Source organism: Rhinatrema bivittatum, chromosome 16 (assembly GCF_901001135.1).
Source record: "Rhinatrema bivittatum chromosome 16, aRhiBiv1.1, whole genome shotgun sequence".
Lineage (NCBI taxonomy): Eukaryota > Metazoa > Chordata > Amphibia > Gymnophiona > Rhinatrematidae > Rhinatrema > Rhinatrema bivittatum.
In genome coordinates, this window is record NC_042630.1 from 17,523,664 (window position 1) to 17,551,075 (window position 27,412).

Consider the following 27,412-nt stretch of genomic DNA (forward strand, 5'->3'; position numbering starts at 1 on the left):
TACTGACAAGGGGCTGATTTACCGCAGAAGCACCCGCTGCATCGATAATACTGACAAGGGGCTGCTTTACCACAGAAGCACCCGCTGCATCGATAATACTGACAAGGGGCTCATTTACCAAAGCGGTGCCTGCTTCACCAAAAATACGGACAAGAGGCTGATTTATCAAAGTGGTGGTGCCTGCTGCACCGATAACATTCACAAAGAGCTGATTTACCAAAGGAGCACCTACTGAGCCAGCAATACTGACAAGGGGATAATTTACCACAGGAGAGCCTGCTGTGCCAATAAAACTGAAAAGGGGCTGATCTATCAAGGGAACTCCCTGCTGCACTGACAACACTGAGAAAAGCCTGATTTACCAAAGGAGTGCCTGCTGCACCAATAACGCTGACAAGGAGCTGAATTACCAAAGGAGCGCCTACTGAGCCAACAATGTGAAAAAGGAGTTGACTTACCAGAGGAATGTCCATTGCACCAGTAACACTGACAAGAGGCTGATTTACCAAAGCAGTGCCTGCTGCACCAATAACACTGACAGGGGGCTGATTTACCAAAGCAGTGCCTGCTGCACCAATAACACTGATAGGGGGCTGATATACCAAAGGAGTGCCTGCTGCACCGACAACACTGACATGGGGCTGATTTATCACAGTAGCATTTGCTGTGCCAATAACAGTGAAAAGGATGAACACAGCAGTGATAACACCAGACAAGAATAAAAAAAGATGTTTACTGATCTTCAGCATACATTTTCTTTACTCATGAGCTGAACAGTTAATTCCGGATGCAGTAAGCTAATGTTATGCTAATGCATCAGGAGTTTAAAAAAAAACACGCCGACTCAAAAATATGTACACAAAAATATGCTTAGCACACGTCAGATGTGATATGTGATTTATATATAAAAAAATAAATTTTTTTATGCATAAATCCCCAGTACAGGACCCCTTGCACTACAAAACCAAGTTCAGCCCCATAAACTTACATCAGCATCAGAAACTTTACTATGCTTCTGACCAGGAGGTAAATGTCCATCATTAAGAAAATAGGACTTCGGCCCATGCACTGGGAAGTAATAGCTAATACCATGATTGACATGGGATTAGCACGGAGGGTCACTAATCTGAGTGCACATTTTTACTCATGTTGCTGCGCCAAAGAGGCAAAAGCTAATAATAAAATATTCTTTTTAAGTACATTAAAAACAAGAAACCTGCAAGGAAGTCATCTGGGTATTTAGATGATTGGGGGAGGGGTTGCAGGAGGGTAAAAAGGAGTATTCAAGGAAAACAAGGCCATAGCAGAAAAACGAAATTAATTCTTTGGTTTTTACTACGGAGTATGTGGGAGAGATACCCAGGCCTGATGAATAATCAGATAACAGTAAATCAGTGTGAATCTGAAAGCAGTGCTAGAGCAACTGAATAAACGAAACAGTAGCAAATCCCCAGGCCCCGGTGGCATTCATCCTCAAGAGTTCTAAAGGAATTCAAATATTAAATTTCAGACCTCCTACTGACAGCCCTTAAAACTTATTATTCAAACCTGTCTCTATACTCGAAGACTAGAGGGTAGCAAATGTAACAACATCAATTTTCAAAAAGGGCGCTCGGGGCATCACCCAAGTAACTGCTGTCTGGTTAGCTTGACATCAGGGCCTATTTTTAAGAACAGAATTACCGGTCACATGGATAAACAAGACTTCATGGGGAAAGGCCAGCATGGATGTAGCAAAGGGAGATTGTGCCTCACTAACCTATTCGAATGCTTTAGAGGTGTGGATAAGCAAATGGACAAAAGGCGAGCAGGGCGATATAGACTAGATAGGCCGTATATGTTTTTTTCCTGCCATCATGTTTCTCTGTTTCTATTTGGATTTTCAGAAGGCTTTGAATACAGTCCCTCAAGAGAGGCTCCTCAGAAAACTAAAAAGTCAATAGGAGATGATGTCTTACTGCGGATTGGTAATTGGTTAAAAGACAGGAAACAGAGTAGGATTAAATGGTCAGTTTTTCCCCAACGGAAGGAGGTAAACAGTGGCCTGCCCCAGGGATTTGTACTGGGGGCCCGTGATGTTTAACTTATTCGGGGAATGATCTGGGAAAAGAAAGCAATACATCAAATTTGCAGGTGACACAAAAATATCCAAAGTAGTTGTTAAAAACCCAGGCAGACTGTGAGGAATTGCAGAAGGACCTTGGAGAGCCGAGCGTCTGAACGGCAGGTGAAATTTAATATAGAACCAGGGCAAAAATGAATCCAAATTACGCAGGCGCGCAACGCCAGGGAAAGGACCTTGGGCTCTCTGTGGAGAAGACGCGGAAATCCTCCGCTCCGTGTGCAGCGGCGGATAGGAACGAAAGGCGCGGAGAATAAAACTGTGAATATCCTACTGCCTCTTACCGTACCGCGAGTGGCGTGAGCAGCTCTAGTCGCCCCCATCTCAGGAAAGATTACAGCACAGCCAGAAAAGGTACGGAGAAGGACGACCGACTTAATACAAGGGATGGAATGGCTCCCCTAAGGTTAGCTAGGGCTCGTCAGCTCGGAGAAGAGGTGACCGAGAGGGGGATATGATAGAGGTGGAACAGGTAAATGGGATACTAGGACTAGAGGATACTCCCTGAAGCCAGCAGGCACTAGATTGAAAACAAATTGGAGAAAGTCATTCCCCCCTCTCCGTTAAATTCACATTGAAGCTGTGGAATTTGTTGCCAGAGGATGTGGTCAAGGCATGTAGCATGGCAGAGTTTTCAGCGAGGTTTGGACAAGTTCCTGGAAGAAAAACCCATAAACAATTATTAGCCAGGTGGACTCAGGGAACGCCAGTGCTTATATCCCTGGGAACGGGCAAACAAGGAACTGCCGGGCATTTCCTGATGAACCAAGACTGGCGATAATGGGAGACGGGATGCGAGGGCTTGAGGGACCTTCGGTCCAGCCCAGCGTGGCACATCTTGTCCTTCAGACCGAGAAGATACTGCTTGGCCTAAAAGAACAGACAGCGGCACCGAAAACACGGGAAAAGGCGACGCTCTGCCGAAGGAACACACAGGTGGAGGATGGGGCGTGCCTTGATCTCCACCTGTACACCATTGATCCCTTAATGCCGAGCGCGAGAGCATCCGAGCACCACCCACCTCAGCTACAAGCAACTCGATCCTGTGGTCTCTGGAGAGGGGAATCGTTAATCAGCAGCAAGGGATTTAAAATAATAGAAGTGTATTGTTTAGATGGCACAGAACATCTGGTTTATTAATTAATTACAGCCCCTTTGTGGGAGAAGCATGCAGGAAGGTCCGAGTGCCCCGCCTCTGTGGAAACAATAAAAGTGCACACCTGCAGGGGTATATTTTGTTAAACCCCGCTATCGAGAGAAAATTTAAAGAACGGAAATCTTCACTCGGACGGAAAACGTCTCCCGCTGCAATGAACTTGATGGGGGAGGGTTTAGGCGTGGAACAGGGGGAGGCCTTGCGTGATCACTTTCTGCCTCTCTCCTGCAGGGAGGAAACTTCAGCAGGCGTTGCTTACGGCGAAAGAAGCAAGGCTGGGATTCTGAAAGCCATCAGGTCCTGCTGCTTTACCTCACCCGCTTCCAAACAATGTAAGCCATGCACGGTCAGTGGTCAGTGGTCTTCCTTCGAAAGCTTACGGGGACAGACCTAAACGGGTACACCTTAGAGGAAAGGCGGAATAGGGGCGATATGATAGAGACCTTCGTATATCTCCTAGGTATCAATACACAGGGGGCGGGGCTCTCTTCCAATGGAATTGAGGCTCTGGCATGAGGGTGAAAGGGGGTAGGCTCGGCCATAATCTTAGGAAACGTTTCTTTACAGAGAGGGTGGTGGATGCATGGAAAAAAAGAAGGTTGTCACAAATTACTGACACTCAGACGTCTCAAACCCTTCCTCTCTCAAAATGATTTTAGAACAGTTCTCCAACTACTATTTACAAACCTAGACTACTGCAACGCCCTACTCCTTGGCCTCCCTTTTACCACCATACGCCCAATACAAATACTGCAAAACACAGCCGCCAGGATTCTTTCTGGAACCAAGAAACAAGATCACATTACACCTATTCTTATTTCCTTGCATTGGCTCCCAATTAAATACAGAATAGAATATAAAGTCTTATCAATCCTCCACAAATTAATCACAGGACAACATAAACATTGGCTATCTGAACACCCTGAAATACACGCTCCAAAAAGGAACCTTCGTTCAATGAATAAAGGTCTCCTCAAAATTCCTCTCGCAAAAATCACGAATCTAGTATCAACCCGAGAGAGAACTATATCCATCGCCAGCCCATCGCTATGGAACTCCTTACCGCTCAATCTAAGAACTCAATTTGACACCAAAACTTTCAAAAAAAAAGACTTAAAAACCTGGCTTTTTACCAGAGTCTTCTCAGCTGATCTTAACCACCAACACCATCAAACTCCCAACCAGACAACTCAAAAGAAAACAGAAACACCGCCCGATCAACCCTCGATGGAACAATAAAACCTCAAACTCTACAATAGACATCTATTTTTACCTATATAAACTTACCCCCTTCAATCCCCCAATGTTACTCAACTTTATCGTTGAAATTCTTTGTTAAAACTCTATTGTTACTCTCCTAATTTTCCTGCCCTGTAAACCATTATGATGGCAAAACCAAATACACGGGATACAAAACATGTTAAATAAAATAAATAAAAAATGGAATGGCCTCCCCGTGGAGATAGTGGAAACTAGGAGAGTATCTGAATTCAAGAAAGGATAGGACAAGCACAGGGGATCTCTGAGGAAGTGTAAGGGATTACAGAGATAAGCAGTTGGTGTAGATGGGCAAACAAAATAGGCATAGTCCTTTTCTGCCAACGCATTTCTAGACATGCTTAGGGATAACCTGCATGGAACAGCAGTTGCACTCTTAAACAGAAGGCACGGGGTAATCTACACGGAGCGGCAGTTACAACCCTGAACACCTTGCTGGGTAAACTGGCTGGAGCTACCATGGCCTAACTCTATTCTCTGAAGAGGAGGAGGCCTAAAGCATGGCCTGCTCTATTCCTTCCCTCAGAGGAATACCAAACAAGGGTCCATGCCATTCTTTTTCCATATGTTTCTCTCAGGAGAACAAAGACCAAATTTAGACGTACTCCATTCCGTTTCAGTCCATGTCTCTCAGACAGACTTAAAGGGACCAAAGTTGAGCTTCACTCCCTTTCCCTCCAAATATGCTTCTTTCAGGAGAGAAAGATGGCTGGTGAGGCCTACCACATCCTTCCCAATATACTTCTCTTAGGAGTGAAAGAGGAGCAAAGGCCTTTCCTTCCTGAGGGCGAAGGAGGGCCGAAGTTGGGCCTACTCCATTCCTCCCTGAGAATACTGCTCTTGCAATGGCCGTTCCTCCTTTGTTCGATGCAGATTCGGCTCATTTGCCCAAGACGGAATGTCTCCAATTATCTAACAAAATTCCGAGACAATTAAGAGTGGAGGTTGTGTGTGTGTGGGGGGGGGGGAGGCAGACGAAAGAGTGAACTGGAGAAAAGATGAATGGGGCACTAACATACCATAATTTCTGCTTCATGACAGGCCTCAAGGGGGACAGATCAAGAGCGGGAGAAAACGTGAAGCTGATGGCTTTTCAGCTGCGATAATCATCTTAATAAATGCATAAACAAACATGACAACTGGCAGCTCTGCGCTGCTTCCGATCCTAAAAACACCGATTCAGTGACAACCGAGCCTGATTTTTATCCTTCAGAAGCTGTGGGTGTGAGGGGCACCCTGGACAGTCAGTAGTCCCATTCCTTAGTGGTAGCCTGTTAAAGTGTGAGAATGATACAGAGACGCAACAACAATGGGACAGAGAGAGAGAGAGACACACACACACACATACACCCCCTACAAAGAGAGAAAAAGAGGGGCAGAGGAGATATGATAAAGGAGACAGGGGAAGGGACCTGGGGGAAATGTGAGAGGGGGCAGAGAGAACAAATTCCTTCCGCAACACATGTACAACCTGAATGCCAGTAAAGTTTTCTGAATCTGATAGAGAGACAAAGGGTAGGAGACAGCAGACAAGACAGAGAGAGAGAGAGAGAGAGGGGAAGAGAAAGGAACTGTATTCCTTTTCCTGCTAGCTCTCTGGTGCAAGTCTCTGATCCTCCTGCCCTTGTTTCGTTGCCTCCTCGGTCCCCGAGCTCGTCAGCCCCTTTCCCACCACTCAATCACTTGTCTGTTCCCATTCGTCATCACTAAAGGAAGATCTTGAATGAAATGAAAACAGAGACAGACAGTCACGGGGAGGAGGGCAGCGGTGGCAGTGCCAGGAAGCACGGAGCTTCTTGAAGACAGGGCCCATGCCGCAATTTGATACCAACTGACTTTCCCCCTCTGGAAGAGGGGGAGGGGTGTGTGTGTGTGTGGGGGGGGGGGGGGGGGGAGTACACTTTTAACATTAAAAAAAAAAAATCTAAACCGATCTTCAAATACTGCAGGTGCAACCTGGCTGATGAAGACCAAGCTGTGTTCTCTCTGTCTTTATCACCCTCTCTTCTCCCCTGAAATTGTCACCATTAGGATTGTTGGGGGGGGGGGGGGGTTTCTTTTGGGGAGGGCAGGGGTTTGGCCCAGTAAATTTCCTCCTGCTTCTCTGGGCTTCTGGATCAACTGTAAGCAGGTCTGGGATCTGGCATTGAACCTTCAGGTTGTAGCCACCCAGAGATGTTTTTCCCTATCAACTTTAGACCAGTCCCTGCAGGGACCATGCACAGCAGAACAGTTTAAGAAATCTAACAAAATATACTGTCGACCCCCCCCCCCCCTGTTTCCAGTGCTTCTTATTCGCCCGACAGTGGGCCGCAGGCTTTTCTCTCAGCCTCCCTTTTCTCCCCCCCATTTCTCGAGCAGTGGCACTTTCATAATGCAATTTTGGCAAACTTCCTGACCTTTCTCAAGGTGGAAACTTAAGCAGATAATTACAGGTGAAGAGCTCAAGCTCAGAGAGAGAGAGAGAGCAGAAGGCCTGGAGTTATTCCTACCCTGCATGCTCACTCTGGCGCATACCGAAAAGGGATACAGGCGCTTCTGATGATGAACAGGATGGCGGCGCACCCCACCCCATCCACCCCCCCAACCTTGGTGTGGTTAGATCCATATCAAAAGGGAGGATAGCTGAAGCTGTAAAGAAAATCCTTGCTTTGCTTCAAAAAGGAAAAAAAAAAAAGAAGAAAAAAAGACAGAAAAGAGGGAGTAGCCCTGCAGGAACAATGTTTTGTATTCATCCTGGCTGTCAACAGGATCATTTAAAGCCATTAGAGATCTCTCCCTCTCCTTTTTTACTGGGAGTGTGGGCTGCTTAGAGAAGCCTGGAACATGGACGCGTTACATCCTGTGCACACAGGTTTGTAATAACAAGAAAAATAAATCTCTCACCCCCCCCCCCCCCCGGCGCTATATCGGATGTTCTGACCGTGTGCTGTCGGGGGTTTGTGGTTAGGGGTCCTGCAGGGAGATCACAATCACCAGAAAGAGTTCCCCGACCCCCCCCCACACCCCACCCCCTTTACTCAGGAAGATTTTTTTGGGGGGTGGGATTTAGCAGTTCCCTTCTGCCCTTTCGGGGTTTCCAGCTCAAATCAGAACCGGAACCAGGATACGGCACCTCGAGCCCTCATCCTCAAAGACACGGTGAGATTTTCTCTTCTGTTTTACCCCCTCCTAATTCACTTAAGCTCAGTCATCGCTGCGATCGTCCTTGGCTGGGGGGGGGGGAAGACGACTCCTTCCGAAACTCTGCAGTCATGGGCCTTAATTCCAGCCCTTGCAAAAATGGATGGGACTCCCTCCTCCAGGGGGCTGCCCGCCCCCCCCCCCCCCAAAGCATTCCCGGCTTCAGCCAGGTCAGGAAGCAAAAATGAGCAGAGCTGGGGATCAAACCCCAGGTCCTGCGCCGAGCTATCAGCTTGGCCTTGAGACACAAGAAAAGTTTTGCTGCACTTTCAAAAAGGGAGGGGGGAGGAAGGCTAAGCCCAGTACACTCGGGAACAGCTGGGAGCACCTGCACCAGGGATTTGGGTCTGAATTGAGCTCCTGCAGATAGGAGTTCTGAGCCCACATCTGCCATCAGTCTCGCTGCGGGCTGCGACGCCTGCAGACCCAGGCTCCAATCCCACCGCTGCCACCATTCTCACTGTGTGTGTGCCCCAGCGTTACGAGGCTTGCAGACCCCAGATGAGACAGTCAGAAGGGAATAAATCAGTAAGATGCAAGAGGGAGGGTACACATTTTATTTTTTTTTTTACTAATAAACTTTGGTGGCACTCACAGATTTACAAGATAAGGAGATTTTGTGGGAGCCAGCTGTTAAATTTAACCTACAGATGAGAGCACATGGAACAGTTAATCCTACATTAAAAACAAAATGTGAGGCTCCAAACACTCCGCAGGTGCCCCCCCTCCCCCCCACACCGCCAGGAAGGCTGCAGATGACAGGTATCATCCTGAAGCCGCTCGGATGTGCCTACTGCTGACTGCCACAGAGAATGGGTGGGAGATGGCGAAGTGGGGACGCGAGGCAAGGAGGGAGAGGAGTGTGTGTCCCCTGAGGTTTGTGAGTGCACGAGGAAGTGTGCACGCACGTTGTGTGTGTGTGTGCACGCACGTTGTGTGTGTGTTGTGGGAGAGAATGTATAACTTGGTGCAGCCAGCAGAGAGATCGTAGTGAGGCATGGAGGGCAGAGAATGCAGGAATCACTTAGTGCCAGCCGGCTGCGTCCATTGTAGCCGCAGCCCCCGGCAAGGAAGCCACTCATCCATGAGACCTTTTCAAACCGTCAGACACGGCCCATGCAGCTCCCTCCATCCCACCCCTCCTTCGGTCTTCCTCTCAGCCTCCACCCTCCTTTCCCTTTCCTACTTCAGCCTCCCCTTTTCATACTCCCTCCCCGAGTCTCCGATCCGCCACGCCAGCCCTTTATCCCTGCCCCTCCTGCCGATCCCAGTCACCTGTCCCCCGCCACATCGTTTCCCAGCCCTCCCCATTTTCACCTGTCTCATGTCTGCCACATCACACCCCTCTCACCCCCCTCCCCCAGCACTGAACGAATCCCCTGGAGAGGAGCGAGCACCCTTACTCCAATGACCCAGGGCTCCACCAGGGTCCCCTCTCCCGTTCCTCAATGCTGGGGGGTGGAATCCCTTCTGTTTTGTTAGAGGTGGGGACCCCTCCCCTCCCCCACCCCGCTCCTTAATCTAGTTGATGTTGGAGGAGGCCCCCTCAAAATCTTTACAGTTCTAGGGCACTAAACGGGCCGATACGGAAAAACCCGCGGGAGAGCGGGCGAGCGCGCGCCCAGGCCACTCTTCTGCGCGCGCGATTCAGAAAAAACAAAAAAATGCAAATGAGGGCCCGCGGTAAAAGGAGGCGCTAGGGACACTGGCGCGTGCCTAGCTCCTCCTTTTTGGACAGAAGCGGCGGCTGTCAGCGGGTTTGACAGGCGACGCTCAATTTTATCGGCGTCCGTTCTCGAACCCGCTGACAGCCACGGGTTCGGAAAACGGACGCCGGCATAATAGAGCATCCGTCTTCCAACCCGAAGGCTGCGGGCTGATTTTTTATTTAATTTTTTTTTAATTTTTGGGGCCTCCGACTTAATATGGCTATGATATTAAGTCAGAGGGTGCACAGAAAAGCAGTTTTTTGTGCTTTTCTGTACATTTCCCTGGTGCCGGACGAAATTAACGCCAGCTTTTGGCAGGAGTTAATTTCTGAGAGTAAAATGTGCGGCTTGGCTGCACATTTTGCTTTCTGGATTGCGCGGGAATAACTAATAGGGCCATCAACATGCATTTTCATGTTGCGGGCGCTATTAGTTTTTGGGGGGGGGGGGGGGGTGGCCGCGCGTTTTTGACGCGCTATTACTCCTTACTGTATAAGGGGTAAAAATAACGCGTCGAAAACGCGCAGCCAAACGCGGGCTAACGGTGCGCTCCACCGGAGCGCACTGTACTGTATCGGCCCGTAAGACAGGTTAAAGTGGCCCTGACGGCAGCAGGAGGGGCACTGGAACATGACAAAAAGGGCAGGCCTCGTCTCTTTGTGTCTATGGAAGAAGATTTCTCCAGCCTGCAGCCAATTCCTGTAAAGAGGGGACAGGGAGGCAGCTCCTCCAACTCGCTTTCTCATCTGATTACACTGTTCAGATTTTTTCTTTCATCTTTTGGTCCCCCGTCTCCCCTCCGAAGCTGCCTGACGGACAACGGTGGACACGGTTTGATGAGAAAGGGGGTGCACGTGTGTGTGTGTGTGTGTCATTGGCATCGTATGTTTCCTGGAACACACAACACAGTGTGCGAAAGTGTGGAGCCGAGTCACTCTGAGGAGGGTCCTCAGCCCCCATGTGCTGGGCATGTATGTATGTGTGTGTGTGCGTGTGTGTGTGTACCGCTGGTGCTGCGGAGAAATAAAAGCACTTGTAGTCCCCAGGGCTCTCGGTCTGCTTCTCTTCGCCAGTGATAAACTAACAGCCCCTCTGCTGCGCCCCTGGGGCAGATAACGGCTCTCATTTGCCATGTAACAGTAAGCTGATTGAACAGACTGTACTGTTATCACACAGAGGGTCCGCCGAGACCTCAGTCTATCGCACTTCCTACCTGAATCCTCACAATGCAATGGTAAGCAGGGGCTTTACTCACACAGATTCTTGGCCCTGCTTCCCCTCCTGCTTGTGGTTAGGTTATCTTTTCCTAATGGCTTATTTCTGGGTTGTTGTTCCCCCCCCTTACCCTCACACCCCCACTCTTAATCTCTCTGTTCATTCATTCCCTTCCTAGCACACCTCTTTCCCTCTCACCCTAGGTTTTGCCCCCTCGTCAGTCTGTGATATTATCATCCTCATCATCATTATTTTACTGTGCTCAGCAGCCGGTGCAAGGTGAAAAGGGACTCTGAAGGCCAGGATGTGTTCTGAAGGCACCCTGGCCATGCCATGCCACTGCCCGACGAATGGCAGTTTCTGAGCTGTGCAGCAATGATGTCATTAGCGTGCGACCAGTGTTGATAACGTGAGGCGAGGGGGGTTGGTTCGGGAGGCATAATGACATCACAGTTTCTGAGCTGTGGAACAATGATGTCATCAGCGTGCAACTGGTGCTGATGATGTGAGGTAGGGAGGCGCTGGGCTCAGGCAGCAAAGAACTATGGTTTTGCATAGTCACAAGTAATTTCTGGATAGAGTTTTGTTCTTTTTTTTTTTTTTTTCCCCAATCAGATTTCTGTTTTTCATTTTTTTGGAGCAGACTTAGGTTCCTGTGTCCTCAGGTTTAAGTGCCCAGAGGGGGAGGAAGAAAGGGTGGGGGGGAGCAGGTAAAAAAAAAAAAAAAAAAAAATTACTAGGCCTCGCACCACCACTGGTAGAGTAGGGGGTTGTCATGGCAACTCACATTAAACTGCAGGCCTCTCTCTCTTTCTCCTTCCTCCGTCTCAAGTGGCAGGGTGTGTAATTATCCTCGTATGTACGCTATGATTTTTAATGCCTGTAATCAGCTGCTACTCGTAAAGGCGCATTATCGAGATAAGAGCGTGTTGCGGTGGGGGGGGGGGGGGGGGGGGAGGAAAAATCGAGGCCGTAATACAAGTTAATTTCTACTGAGAGGACCCGAGTCAGCCACCAGGCCCCCACGGGTGACGAAGGGGCAGCAAGAGACCCTCCCCACACGGAAAATCCTGCAGGACTTTCTCACATTCGGTTACAGACTGCTCTTACCACAATGCAATGGAGTCGCGCCTATTCCTCCCATCACCGCCTTCACACACACACGACAGTGGGGAGGGGGGGGGGGGGCGGTGTCTCACTCATTCCCCTGTCACTGTCCTCACACACTACGATGGAGTCTCACTCATTCCTGCCATTTTCAACCTCACACACTCTGGCGAGTCTCACTCATTTCCTGCCCCACCTCCCGTTGCCCTCACACGCTATAGTGGTCTCACTGCCCTCACACGCTATAGTGGTCTCCCTGATTGCAACGGGTTTTTCACTCATTCCTCCCATCTCCTATACTGCAATGGAGTGGCACTCATTCTTCCCATCACTGTCCTCACACATTGTGCTGGATTCTCACTTGTGCCTACCATCTTCAGACTCACACACTGCAACTGAGTCTCCCTCGTTCTTCATATCCCAGACCTCAGGAGCTACATAAGAGCATCAGAAAAAAAAAAAAATCTACAATGCACCTTTACGACTGAGATTTTAAAGGGCAGGGAAGGAATTTTGGGGGGGATCCTGGCCATAATGTAGCGATGGGAGTCCCCGTACCAGACCCTGTGTTGCTGTACTCAGAAACCACTTTAAACTGCACTCATCTCTCTGTTCCTCTCCTGCAGCCGCCTCCCAGATACAGGTCTGTGCAGGGCCGGTGCTTCCATTAGGCGAACTGGGCGGCTGCCTAGAGCGCCAAGATTTTGGAGGGCGTGGCGAAATCCCGCCAGCGTGAGGTCCAGAGATTTCCCGTGCCAGAACCAACACTGCCAAAGAAGGGAGCTCAGTCCCAGACCCACTGCTGTGAGCAGGAGGGAGTGCTGAGCTGGAGCTGCCGCCAACAGATTAAGTCGGGGGGTGCGAAGAACCAAAAGGTTTGCCTGGGACGCCAACTGGGCTTGCACCAGCCCTGCGTCGATGAGAAAGATTCAAAGAGGGCATGAAAGAGGAGGATATAAAATCAGAGAGAGCAGAGGGAAGGGGAGAAAGAGAGAAGCAGAAAAGCAGAGGCAGTGAGAGACAGGGAGAAGGAGGTTAGGCAGAAACAGAGGAGAGAGACGGTGAAACCGCAGTGCAGTTCAAACTAGGGTGACCCACATTGTTGCGGAGCGTCCTCTCGCTAAGCCGGAGGGAGGGTTTCGGGGACTCCATTTAGCCACTTGATGAGGCTCTGGCTCTGGCTCCCCGCCTATCTCTACAGGCTGAATACATCCCTAACAGGGAAGGAGAAAAGAGGGACAGACGGTGCAGAGGGGAGAGAGAAAGGAACAGTGAGCAGGGGAGGGAGGCTTAGTGCAGGAGGGGGCGAGGAGGAAGGGAAGGGATGGGATAAAGAAATGAACGAATTCTGGAGCCCACCCCACCCCCCCTTAGCACAGATAGAGACCCCGAGCCCCTGCTGATCTCCAGTCCCCCACCATAGCCTGTCAGCGTGCAAAGGGAAAAAGAAAAAAAAAGTTGGGCAGAGAGAGAGAGAAAGAGAGAAAGAATTACTGGGCAGAGGTTCCTCTTGGAAATAGACACTAATGACGGGTGTCGGTCATCCTAACTGGGCACAGGAGAGATTCCTGGTCAGCCCTCCGTGGGCCTGGGCTCCTGGGGTGGGGGGCAGGTTCTCCTCTAATGCCTGCTCCATCCTCATGAGGGGGACAGACGACACAGCCCGTCTTCCCTCTCATGCACAGGGCTGGCTTGAGGGGGTGTGGGCAAGACAGCGGCCTCCCAGAGCACCCCCCCCCCGCCCCCCGCACTACCAGGGGCAAAACTATGCAATGTCTCCAAGGCAGAGTTCAGAGCGCCTGGCACTAACTGGGCCCCTGTGTCTTAACGCCAGCTCTGGAGCGTGGCGTGGGCCCTGGAGGGTGGGGTGGGGACAGCGTCCCCCTCTCCTCGCACACGGACACTCATCTGCTCCTTCCCGGGGCTCTGAATGACCCTGCAAGCGCAGCCAGGGCACCCCTGGGAAGCGACAGCAGCCCCACGCTATCGCAGCCCTGCCTCAGTCTGAGGCTCGTCTTCTGATGACGAGCAGTGCAGCGACGCCCCCCCCCCCCCACCTCCTCTTCTCAAGATTAACAACAGTGGGAGCTGCTAAACAGGACAAGCTTCAGGCCTCAGAGGAGGCTTCATGGACACTAAACTGCCTCCTCGGGAAGAAAGTAAAAAAAACGAGAGAGTAAAAGGAGAGAGGGACTGAATGATTTTGGATCCAGTTTACCTGCTTGCCTACTCTCTCGGCTTCGCATGCCCTTCCCCTGAAGGTCTCACGCTATGAAAAATTATTTCTTCCACATAATCACACTTCCTATTCTTAGGGCCCAGGAATATCCAGTTTAAAAAAAAACAAAAAAAGTCCACTTTGCGTCCTTATTAAAAAAAAATTTCTTAAAATTAAAAATATCAAGTTCTTGCTTTTAAGAAAGAACATTTGTACCTTTTGCGATTTGGTTATAGGTCAGCTGCAAGATTAAAGGGAGAACCAAGCCTGTGCCTCCCTATGGAAGTTACTTACCCCTGCCTTTTTAATGTTTTTCCAGAGCATCGTTTTAGAAGAGAATGGAAGTCGTGGAAAAACAGGTTGTGAAGCTGCAGTTGGCTCTTTCTATCCACCCCGTCCCCTCCCCTCGCCTCCAGGCGGCTCTTCCCGTTCACAGTATCTCCTTTCAACCACCGCCACAGTAATAGGCAGCCCCTCCGGCACCCAAAGGTGCTGACTCAGACTCCCCCCCCCCTCCCCCCGCTGCCAGTCCCGGACCTGCTGTTCCCGGGGGCATCTCCGCAGGGCCCTCGCCAGCCCCCAACCTTGTGTTTACTCAGAACTCAGCACACAGCACGTGAAGCAACAACACATGGGCCTGTCGTCTCTAGGACTGGATGATGGCTCAGAGACTCAGAGAGCCTGTCACCTCTAGGACTGGGGGGCTCAGGGGATGGGCACAGGGATACAGAGCTTGACACCTCTAGGACTGGAGGGCTCAGGGGATGGGCACAGGGATACAGAGCCTGTCACCTCTAGGACTGGGGGGCTCAGGGGATGGGCACAGGGATACAGAGCTTGACACCTCTAGGACTGGAGGGCTCAGGGGATGGGAGCAGGGATACAGAGCCTGACACCTCTAGGACTGGAGGGCTCAGGGGATGGGCACAGGGATACAGAGCTTGACACCTCTAGGACTGGAGGGATCAGGGGATGGACACAGGGATACAGAGCCTGTCACCTCTAGGACTGGAGGGCTCAGGGGATGGACACAGGGATACAGAGCCTGACACCTCTAGGACTGGAGGGCTCAGGGGATGGGCACAGGGATACAGAGCTTGACACCTCTAGGACTGGAGGGCTCAGGGGATGGGAGCAGGGATACAGAGCCTGACACCTCTAGGACTGGAGGGCTCAGGGGATGGGCACAGGGATACAGAGCCTGACACCTCTAGGACTGGAGGGCTCAGGGGAGGGGCTCAGGGATACAGAGCCTGTCACCTCTAGGACTGGAGGGCTCAGGGGATGGACACAGGGATACAGAGCCTGTCACCTCTAGGACTGGAGGGCTCAGGGGATGGACACAGGGATACAGAGCCTGACACCTCTAGGACTGGAGGGCTCAGGGGATGGACACAGGGATACAGAGCCTGTCACCTCTAGGACTGGAGGGCTCAGGGGATGGGCAGAGGGACACGGAGCCTGACACCTCTAGGACTGGAGGGCTCAGGGGATGGGCACAGGGATACAGAGCCTGACACCTCTAGGACTGGAGGGCTCAGGGGATGGACACAGGGATACAGAGCCTGTCACCTCTAGGACTGGAGGGCTCAGGGGATGGGCAGAGGGATACAGAGCCTGACGCCTCTAGGACTGGAGGGCTCAGGGGATGGGTGCAGGGATACAGAGCCTGACACCTCTAGGACTGGGGGTCTCAGGGGATGGGCAGAGGGATACAGAGCCTGACGCCTCTAGGACTGGAGGGCTCAGGGGATGGACACAGGGATACAGAGCCTGACACCTCTAGGACTGGAGGGCTCAGGGGATGGACACAGGGATACAGAGCCTGACACCTCTAGGACTGGGGGTCTCAGGGGATGGGCAGAGGGATACAGAGCCTGACACCTCTAGGACTGGAGGGCTCAGGGGATGGGTGCAGGGATACAGAGCCTGACACCTCTAGGACTGGAGGGCTCAGGGGATGGACACAGGGATACAGAGCCTGACACCTCTAGGACTGGAGGGCTCAGGGGATGGACACAGGGATACAGAGCCTGACACCTCTAGGACTGGAGGGCTCAGGGGATGGACACAGGGATACAGAGCCTGACACCTCTAGGACTGGAGGGCTCAGGGGATGGACACAGGGATACAGAGCCTGACACCTCTAGGACTGGAGGGCTCAGGGGATGGGCAGAGGGATACAGAGCCTGACACCTCTAGGACTGGAGGGCTCAGGGGATGGGCACAGGGATACAGAGCCTGACACCTCTAGGACTGGGGGTCTCAGGGGATGGGCAGAGGGATACAGAGCCTGACACCTCTAGGACTGGAGGGCTCAGGGGATGGGCACAGGGATACAGAGCCTGACACCTCTAGGACTGGGGGTCTCAGGGGATGGGCAGAGGGATACAGAGCCTGACACCTCTAGGACTGGAGGGCTCAGGGGATGGGCACAGGGATACAGAGCCTGTCACCTCTAGGACTGGAGGGCTCAGGGGATGGGCAGAGGGACACAGAGCCTGACACCTCTAGGAGTGGGGGGCTCAGGGGATGGGCACAGGGACACAGAGCCTGACACCTCTAGGACTGGAGGGCTCAGGGGATGGGCACAGGGATACAGAGCCTGTCACCTCTAGGACTGGAGGGCTCAGGGGATGGGCAGAGGGATACAGAGCCTGTCACCTCTAGGACTGGAGGTCCTGATGTCCTGATGCAGTGCTGTTCCACTCCTGAGCTGAGCTCCCTGGATCATACTGGCAGCTCTGTGTTGCTAATAACTGTATAATCTGTTTGGAGGTTGTGTGTCAATGTCTGGGACACAGATTAATAAACTCAATTAGTAACACCTCTCTGAGGAGCAAAAGGGGAGAAACTAGCCTCTCAGGACTCCCTCGCCTCCTGTTTAACTCCAGGCTTGGTGCCCCTCCCTAAGCAAAGCGCAGCTAGCCCTAAAGTCCCATCTCTTCACACCACCCCCATGCCTCAGCAGTGAGGAAGGGGTTGGGTAGGTTTTGCAGAATTGCAGCCGGGAGGGAAGATGGGCTGACAAGATGGGTCTGATGATCTTTACCTGCTGTTGCACGCCATGTTTTTATGTTCTCTTTTCTTTCCTCTCCTCTGATCCAGGTAAAAATAGCTGTGTAACCTTTACAGGCTGACAAAGCTGTGCCATTTAAATATGCTCGCATTAATGCAAAACACTTCTACTTCCCTCTGGAGTGCGGAGCTCACACCAGGATCACCTGGCAAAGGAAGGTGGAGGGGGGAATGGCGGAGAGGGTGGCTCTGTGTGGGGTCAGTTTCGGCCTGGCAGGTCCCTGATGCTCTCGGCCTGCAGCAAGTCAGACACTTCCATGCCTCGGGGCTCTGTCCGGCAAGTTACTGCTGCTCATACAGGCCGATACAGTACAGTGCACTCCGGCATTTGGACACGCGCTTGGACGCGCGTTTTCGATGCAATAGCTCTACCCCTTATTCAGTAAGGGGTAATAGCGTGTCGAAAATGCGCATCCAACCCCCCCCCCCCCCCCGAAACTAATAGCGCCTGCAACATGCAAATGCATGTTGATGGCCCTATTAGGTATTCCCGCGCGATTCAGTAAGTAAAATGTGCAGCCAAGCCGCACATTTTACTTTCAGAAATTAGCGCCTACCCAAAAGGCTGGCGTTAATTTCTCCGAGCACTGGGAAAGTGTACAGAAAAACAGTAAAAACTGCTTTTCTGTACACCCTCCGACTTAATATCATGGCGATATTAAGTCGGAGGTCCCAAAAGTTAATAATAATCAAAAAAAAAAAAAGTTTTTAAATCGGCCTGCAGCTTGAAAACTGGACGCTCAATTTTGCCGGCATCCGGTTTCTGAGCCCGAGGCTGTCAGCGTGTTTGAGAACCGACGCCGGCAAAATTGAGCGTCGCTGTCAAACCCGCTGACAGCCGCCGCTCCTGCCCAAACAGAGGGGCTAGGGACGCGCTAGTGTCCCTAGCCCCTCTTTTTACCGCGGGCCCTAATTTGAATATTTTTTTTTCTGAATCGCGCGCACAGGAGAGTGCTCCCGCGATTTTTACTGTATCGACCTGATAGTGGGCAGTGCACACTTTTAGGGCTTAGATGAAATAACAGTATCTTCTACATTATTGTGCACACTGTCAGTACTGCATAAACATAACACCTTGTACGGAACGGTCCAGAGTCAACTGCCAGCCTCGTGTAATGCTGCCACTTGACACAGTAACACAGTCATGATGGCAGATAAAGACCAAATGGTCCAATATTCTGCCCAGCAAGCACCTTATGGTTGTAACTGCCGCTCCGTGCAGGTTACCCCCATGCCTTCTGTTAGATAGTGTGCAGGGCAGCTAGTACAGTGCCATGTACACCATCAGGGTGTAGAAATATGCCACCACCTTATATGGCCCCATGCAAGCCATCAGAACCATATAAATAACAAGATGCACAGCCTGATGTATGCATAGCATATAACACCTCATACAGCTGTGTAGATGCTGTCACTGCCATATACTGTAAATATAATCACTCTTCATATGGCCCCCGTGCACACCCTTAGTGCCGTATAAATATAACATCTTGTATGGACCTGCACACATCAGCACCACATAACTATAACACCTCATATGGCACCACCTTGCACAGACCCGTGCACACTGTCAGTAGTCAGTACTGCGTAAATATAACATCACCTCGTATGGCCTTGTGCACACTGTCAGTACTGCACTGACAGACCACCACTTTGTATAGCCTTGTGCACACTGTCAGTATTGCATAGATGGAATACCACCTCATGTGGCCTTGCGCACACTGTCAGTACCGCTTAGATAGACTACCACCTCGTATGGCCCTGTGTAGCACTGTCTAAATATAACAACACTTTATTATTGCCCTGTGCAGGCTGACAGTACTGTACAAACATAACATCACTTTGTATGGCCTTGTACAAGCCATCAGCATCACATAAATATGACCCTGCGCATGCCATATAAATGTAATAAAACCTTATATGGCCCTGTTCAAGATGACAACACCATATAAAGTATAATAATGCCTTGTACAGCCCAGTGCATACGGTCAGTACTGTATGAATATAACACCACCTCGTATGACTCCAACCACACTGTCAACACCATATAAACTCTTGGTACACCCATGTACAGGCAGCACTGTGTAAATATAGTAACACCTCATAGAGCGCCACACATGCTATGTAAATATAAAAATGCTTCTTATTGTCCCACTCACACAGTCAAAGCTATATAAATAAATATAACAGTTCATATCGCCCGGTACATGCCGTCAGTGCCTTATATCTGTAACAATGCCTCCTATGGTCCTATGTATTCTATCAGCACCATATAAATATAACACCACATCATATGGCCCCATGCACACCACTTAATCTATACACCATCAGTGCTGTATAAATATAGGAAAAAACTTAATTTGTCCTCTCACACCCTGTATAACTAACACCACCTTGCAAGGTTCTGTACACACCATCAGTGTTGTATTGATATTATAACATTTCATACAGCCCCGTGCACACTGTCAGCACCACATAAATATAATAAAACCCTGCATGGCTCCATATGCACCATCAGCACTGTATAAATGTGATAATACCTTGTACATCCCTGCACACAGTCAGCACTGCATAAACACAGCAACACCTTATGCAGCTCCGTGCACACTATCAGCACCGCAAATAAACCCTTGCCTGACTCCACACACACTATCAGCACCGTAAAATCCCATATGTCCCTGCGCACACCGTCAGCACCATATAAAACATGGCAGCACCTAATACAGCCCTGTGCGCACTGTCAGCACCACAAATAAAACCTTGCATGGCTCCACGTGCACCATCAGCACTGTATAAACACGGTAACACCGCATACGGCCCCCGCACACTGTCAGCACTGTATAAACGTGGTAACACTTTGTCCAGCCCCCCCCCCCCCCCACACACCGTCAGCACCGTATTAAAATAGTAACACCTGGCACAGTCCTGCACAAACTGTCAGCGCTGTAGTAGCAGCCCCGTATAAATGCAGTACCACCTGCTGGGGCTCCACACATGTACTATACATCTAGTAACAGTTTTATGGTCCCCAGGCACACCGTCAGTACAGTACAAACAGACCACCACCCCGGCGTCCGACAATGCTTCCTAGAGGCCACTGCACAGTGCACACCCATCAAAAATGACCCTTGAAATCAGGGGATGAAAACTCCGCCTCACTTTTAAAAACGTCCCCCTTTCATGAAGCTGTTCTTCCCCGGGAGGAGTAACATTTCGTGCCTCGTGAGAAATCGGGCCTGAATGTGCAGGGGGGGGGGGGAGGATGGGGGAGGGTACAGCCCGGGCTCTAGTGCGGGGCACAGCGCCGCGGACTCCCGCGCCCGATTCCCCCACCCAAAACGGATTATTCGTTTCCATTGACATTTGACTTGCTCTCTCTCTACCTTTCCTCCCAGTCTCTTACCGGATGGGAACCCAAGCCCAGCCAGCACACACAACCCCAAGAGGAGACAGAACAAAAAAAAAGATGCATCCAAGCCCCCTTTCCCACCCCCTAAAGATAAACGCACGCATAAATAAATAAATAAATAAAGATCTGGCATTTCTGGAAAGAGAACCCGCAGGGTTCCTTCCCCCCCCCCCAACGAAACTTTCCGGAGCTGGAGCTTGGCTGTTGCCATAGAGGAGGGTAATTATATCTCTCTGCTACGGGCTGAGCGCAGCCCCCTTCTCGTTTGACCCCTGAACAAGGGGGCAATGCCAGAGGGGGGAACAGACTCAGCATTTTGAAAGAAGAAAAAAAAAAGTTGAAATTTGTTCTGGATTTTGAACTTACAGAATTGTTACCAGATGCTCCCCGCTCCCAGCGTCTCCTGAGTGCTCGTCTCTCTGCCTTCCTCCAGCTCCTCTTACGGGAAATGTCGGTCAGCAAAAGAAAAGGCAGATTTATCTGCATCCTCTTCTGATTTCCAAAAAAAGCCCTCCCCTAACCAATCTGTCTTCCCTTGCTTGGCTCCACGTGAAACAGGGGCTAAAAAAGTTAAAAGCCATGGGGGTGGGGGTGGGGAAGAGAGGTTTAAACGTTGCCAGTGACTTAAAACAAGCAGCCAAGGGCTACCGCATCATCCCCGCTATTACAATCTGAAGAGGCAAAAAAAAAAACAAAAAACCTAAAAAAAGAAATAAGCAAAGCCCAACCCCCTTCCATGGATAATTCTGCACCTTTTCCAGCGTGGGAAGGGAAAGGTGATTAAATGATTTCATAGAGCCCTACAGGATCCGGCTCTTGTGAATTTTTGCAGGAGGAGGCTTATTTTTGGAGCTGCTGCCTTCTCAAGTGAAAGCAGGAAAAGTGTTAGAAGAAGAGATAAAAGCTGAGAAGAAGAAGAAGAAGGGAGGCCGTGGAGAAAGTAATTTACCTGAGACAAAAGAGAGAGAGAGAGAACAGATCGGGAAAGGAGGAGAAGGGAGAGAAGGGAGAAAAGGAAGGAAATGGGGGTGTGAGAGGGAAGGAGAGAAGAGGGGAAAGCGTGAAAAGAAACAACAGAAGAGGAAAAGAAAGCCCAGTGGGAATGGAAGAAGAGAGTTAGGAAGAAATGGAAGGGAGAGAGCAAAGGAAAGAGAAGGAAGGAACGAGGAATTAGAACATTAGAAAGACAAAAGGAATCCGGAAGGAGAGAATGAAATAAAGGAATGAATGGATGAGGTTAAAGGGGGAGAAAAGTTACCGAATAGAGGAGTTGGGGGCGATTGGGGGGGGGGGGGGATGAATGTTGACCTTTGGTGGTTCGGTTACACCTGAAACTGATCAAAATGTTAAATAATAACAGACGGGGGGGGGGGGGGGGAGGAGGACTCTCGCTTCTCCCACACACGGATACGCACATATACACACCAAGCCCCCCTTCTTTAAAAACCAAACCAGGAGAGACCCCCCCCCCCCCCCCCCCGCACTCACTTCTTATTGGAGGAGTTCCAGTAGATGGGCTCCAGGCTCAGGGCTGAGATGAACCAAAGCTCCAGCAGGGACAGGATCAAGCCGATGCAAAACCCTTCCAGACACATCCCCGAGGCCATGGATCCCACCCCCCCCCCCCCCCTCCAAAAAAAAGTAGCAGCAGCAGCAAAAAAAAAAAAGAGACAGGGGGGTTGTTCCACTCCCCCCACCCTTTCTTTTAATGTTGGATTCCTCCTTCTTCCTTCCCTCTTCTGAAATGAATGCAAAACATTAAATCCATTGAACTGCAACAATCAAAAGACAAGTTGACAAGTCCCTTCCGTCCTCCGCTTTGCTCTCCTTGCCCCCTGGCTTAAGGGGCAAACTTTTCCTCCTCGCACGAGCCGGGGAGAAGAAACTTCTTTTCGTCCTGCTTTGCTCGCGATCGTCTGCGCGCTGTCGCCTCCCCGGCCCTGGATGCGATCCGGAGGAGGAGGGTGGGGAGGAGGTGAGCAGGCAGAGAGGAGGGATATTGTCGTGTGTGTGGTGTGTTGTAGGCAAGGGATCCAGGTTTGTGTCTTCGGGCTGCCGGGATGGAGAATCGGGAGGGAGGGGGAGGAGAGGAGGTGGGGCAGCGGCAGAGGAGATAATGAGAAAGAGACGGAGAAAAAGAGGCTGGCGAGCGGCAAATCCTGGAGAGAGGGAGGGGCCAAGAACGCAGAGACGCCGAGTCCGCGGGTGAGAAGGAAAACGCGGAGCGAGGAGCGCGCGGTCGGTTCCATCCCGGGAGCCTTGGCAGGGTCTCCAAGCAAAGGCAGGGAGAGGGGCTAAAGGCCACGTAACTGCACCTGCACTCACGAAACGCTAGGGGGAAACACGAAGGCATGGGCGCTGTTTCCCCCCAGGCTGAGACGGAGCTTTTCCCTACCCATTCCTTTGTGGGAAGTCTGCGATTTCCCCCTCTCTCTCTCTCTGGCCTTTGCACCGCACGGGAGGAAACGCCTTTCTGCGCGGTTGCAATGCTTCTCGGGGTTCCCGGTTCCCTTTTTCGTTTGTTCGCTTCTCTTTCGGATTTGTGGCCCCCTGCGTTCTGCGGGTGTGACGGAGGGGGAGGGGATTTTGGGGGTAAGGGCGCTCTCACCCCACCCAGAGAGATACAAAGATACACGCGCAGACAGACATCAAGAGCAAGAAGAAAGTGATCAAAGCTACCGAAAGAGAGAGGCAGCTACAAGAGAATGAAAAGAGAAGTGGCAGAAAAAAAAAAGTGAGAAATTGAAAAAAAAAACTGGAGGATGAAAAAGTGACAAAAAAACATAGGAGAAGCAAAAGATTGAGAAAAGAAAACAAATTCAAAAGGAAAAAAGATAGTAACAGGGGCTCCAGCATTTGCCCAATCATATGAAAATTTAAGGGGCCAAGAGGGGAGAGAAATACAGGCCCCTGGGCAGAGAGAGGTGGGCCAGGGAAACGCACCTGGAGTGGCCATGGCTATAAACCAGTATTTATTTAGAGTCTGCTTTTTCGGCACTGCAGAGGGAGATCACATTCAGGTACTGCAGCTATTCCCCCCTTCCCAAGCTAAGGGGCCGATGCAATAAACTGCGCCCAGCCTAGGGCACAGGTGGTAACCCGTGGTTGGACACACGTTTTGGATGCGCTAGATTAATACCCGATGCAATAAGGGGATTAGCACATCCAACACACGCTCGTCCAAACAAACCTGTAGCTAATAGCGCTCATCCCCTGTAAATGGAATGCAGAGGAGGCCATTAGCTATTGCCCCCCCCCCATGCAAAAGTAAATCACTGGGCCACCAACACAGACTTTTTTTTTAACATGGCAAATTTAATGCCAGCCCCATACTAAATTCTACTGCTTGTGGTGATTAAAATTAGGGGGGAAATGTAAGGGCTCCATTACAAAAAATAAATGAATTCTGGTGCACAATGTACTGGCAGCAGGCACGCGTGTATGTTGTGCACGCGAGTTCTCTGCGGCGGGATAAAATGCACGCTCATGTTAGGCGCCCATTTTCCTGGCCCACGCGCAGCCACGTCTCCCGGGTACCCGATGGTTTTTAAAGTGCCAGAGACGCACAATTTTAGCCGGGCGCGACCTTGTTAATGCGGCAGCCCATTAAAATATAGCTTCGCGTGCCCAGCAGAGGTGAAGATGCGTGCGGGGTTTGGAGAGACGTTTTCATGCGTGCAGTGTATGTCACCTGAGGTAGTGGAGGGTAAAGTGACCTGCCTGAGGTCACGAGCAGCGGTGGCGGGATTTGAACCCCGGTTTGTAACCCGTTGCTCTAACTGCTGGACTATTTCCTAGACAGCTCCCTCTCCGGTTTTGGTGGCCGTGTGGATTTGGTGGTGGTGGTGGGGGGTGTCGGTTTTAAGCTTGGCAGTTGTGAGAACCAAAGAGGGCGATGACCGGGCCTGTACCAGGCTGCCAGTGGCGGACGACACTCTAGTAACAGAGTTCAAACAGGTGTGGGAGAGGGGGAGAGAGAGAGAGAGGGAGGGGCAGGAACAGGGGTTGAAAAGTCGGGTGTGAGCCACGTCGGGAGCGGGGTGGGGGGAATTTAATGCTCGTCTATCCAAAAGCGGTCCAGAAGCACAGGGGCCCAACCGGTCGTTGGCCGCCGGGGCCTACAGCGTTACCATGAAACTGGCACGGGAAGGGAACGAAACAGTGAGAAAGAAAAGAATACAGCAAAGGCAGAAACCAAGGCCGGGATAAAGAGAACAAAGAGAAGGAAGATGAAAACAAAGAATAAAAAGGACAGAGAAAATGGAGAGAGAGGCTAAGAACAGCAAAAAAAAAAAAAAGTGACAAGCACGATAAAAAAAACCCCCAAAGGTTTAGAAAGGGAACTGGGAGGTGGGGACTGCAGGCGGGGGAAAGTATTATTTATTTATTTGTTTAGCAAAGGGGGTGGGAATATGTAGAGCAGCAGTTTACTCACTCCCCTACTCCCCTGCACTAGTAACAAATACACGGATCTGTTATTGCAGTGAAAAGTACTTTTAGTGCCTCAGGAAATGGGATTGGGGGGTGGGAATGGAGAGAGAGAGAGAGAGAGACACCCTCCATGTGGGTTTCGGCTGAAGCAGGACAGGGGCTGGGGACTGGGATGGGAAGCAGGTGTTGCTTTACGGGATTATTGCAAATTATGGATTTTTGTGGTCTTGTGGCCGGCGTGACCAGCTGGGGGCGGGGGGATGAGAAGGCTTTAAGTGCAGCCCCCTTCACGAGGAGGAGCCCTGCACTCTGCAACTACCCCGGCCAACAGGCTGCTCACCGGGGCAGGCACGCTAGAGCGGGAGGGGGCACTATAACAGGGCTTCCTGGTAACTAGGCAAGTTCAATTCTAAAGGACGGAGTGAATGTTATTCTGGAATATTATTCAGAGGGTAATGGGGGGGGGGGGGGGGGGGGGAGTGCATTGGTGTCTGCTGTCTTTTGGATGAATTGTGAATCCTATTTCTCCAACCTCCTCCCAGGGAAAGCGCAGGGAGCCAGGTTTGCCTGCAATCAGCGGAGAGCACACTGTACCTCACACCAGCCAGGCTGTTTAATTACTGCTTCTGCTTTCTACAGCAGCATTCTCCCCCTCCACACACACTCACACACATAGGCAAAGAGAGACACACTCACACTGAGCCGCACAGACATACACGAGCGCAGAGACACAAAAAGAGATGCATATACACACACACACAAATGCACAGGTAGAGAGAAAGAGGCACACAAACACACAGAGACACTCAGGCAAACACACAGTCACACAAAACACATGCTCAGACAGTCACACACACATATAGAGATACACATACGCAAATAAACACAGGCAAGAACACACGCATGCAGGCAAAGAGAGACACAAATATGCAAAGAGATGCAGGAAAAGAGACACACAGGCAGAGGCATACACATCTGCACGGTCACAACCGCAGGCAAGACACATACAAGGTACACACAAAGCCACATGGAATCGCACGTACACACAGCAGTACATAGAGCCACTCTTCTGTTTTGTCTGTATTCCTGTGTGTGTGTGTGTCTCTCTTAATTTCATATTAAAAGGGGGTCTGGTACACAAGAGTAGCACCTGCCTTTCTGCTCCAGGTCGAGCTTGGCACCCTGCAGCATGAAAGGCGAAGAAGGGAATTCAGAAACTCTCCTCGTATTTGGCTAAATATTTTGGGGGGTTTGCCCCTTAGATGTCAATCCCATTCTCCCCCTGCCTATTTTCCAAACCCATCCCAGTCACTGTGCGACTTTGCATGGACCACTTAAGCCACCTTAAGGTCTCCATAGGCTGTTTGGGACAGGCACGCTGCAGTCTCCAACACAGGACTTTGAAAAACTATTATTAATAATAATTCTGTTATCTGACAGCAGCTGTCTGATAGTGACTGCAGGACGTTGTGCCACTGAAAAACTGCTTCCAGTGGATGGGAAGGAAACTGGGGGGCTAGGGGTGGGAGATGCAGATGGCATTTAACAAGAGATTTAAAAAAAAGTGATTGCATGTCACAAAAAATGGGTTTTTGGGTTTTTTTTTAAATCTAACCTCACCTTTATTTTTTTGCAAATTGTAAGCCCTCAGCAGGAATTCTGACCTTTACTTTGCTGACCCAACAGCGGCCCCTGCAGTTAAAAAGGTGGAACTGCACTAAATCCACCATCCAGTTTCAAGCATCGCCCAATGATTTACAGAGCTGTTTTTGTTAGCAGTTAGGTAAAGGTGTTTGCAGTCAATAACACACACACACACACACACACACACACACCCCATAGAAGTGTGCACAAAAATAATGGAGTTTACTTTCCAGAATAAGTACGCATGCCTTCGTGGAGCCAGAAAAAAAAATACCCACATCTGACTGCTCTTGGCCCCTCCGTGACAGCTCCTGAAAATGTGGATGCAAAGCCACCATGTAGTTAGGCGACATAATTACATGTATGTATTGGTGGAATACGTGGAGACCCTCCAGCAGTGCCCCTCTTGTGAATTCCTGACTGGTCCTGAACATTTGGTTGTAATGGAAGCAAAATCTAGTTATTAGGTGGAGCAATTGTGCGTGCGTATTCGTGGAAAACGTGGATCCCCCTTCCTTCCCAAATTTCAGTGAAACTGGAACATAAGTTTCCAAACCGTGGCTAATTCCTAGAGGCCTTAGTTTCATTGACATTTTACAGAACTCTCCAGAGGAATGTACTGGAATGTTTCGAGACACTATGGACCCATGAGGAAGATTGAGGATTATATATAGTGGAATGTTCTGAATAGGGTTCTGAATGGGCTAGAGGTGCCTATGTACTGGTGAACTTCAATGTGAATAAGAAGCATGTAGCTGCCATGATGCGAGTTTTAAAACAGCAGCTGTAGGTTTAGGGTCAGGATAAGAGAACCGTTGATTTTATTGTGAGGGGGTATGTATGATTAATGGGTGATGTGTGA

The 27,412-nt window shown here is 50.4% G+C and overlaps 1 protein-coding gene across 2 annotated transcripts in view; it reads right to left on the reverse strand.

Annotated features, from left to right (window-relative positions):
- EFNB3 (ephrin B3) overlaps positions 1-22,077 on the reverse strand; it is a 55,792-nt gene extending 33,715 nt beyond the window's left edge. For both annotated transcript variants that reach the window (XM_029581685.1, XM_029581684.1), the window contains exon 1: positions 21,964-22,077. In XM_029581685.1, the coding sequence (XP_029437545.1) occupies positions 21,964-22,070 (107 nt within the window). In that variant the 5' untranslated portion in view covers positions 22,071-22,077. The remainder of the gene's footprint in view (positions 1-21,963) is intronic.
- Between the last annotated feature and the right edge of the window lie 5,335 nt (positions 22,078-27,412).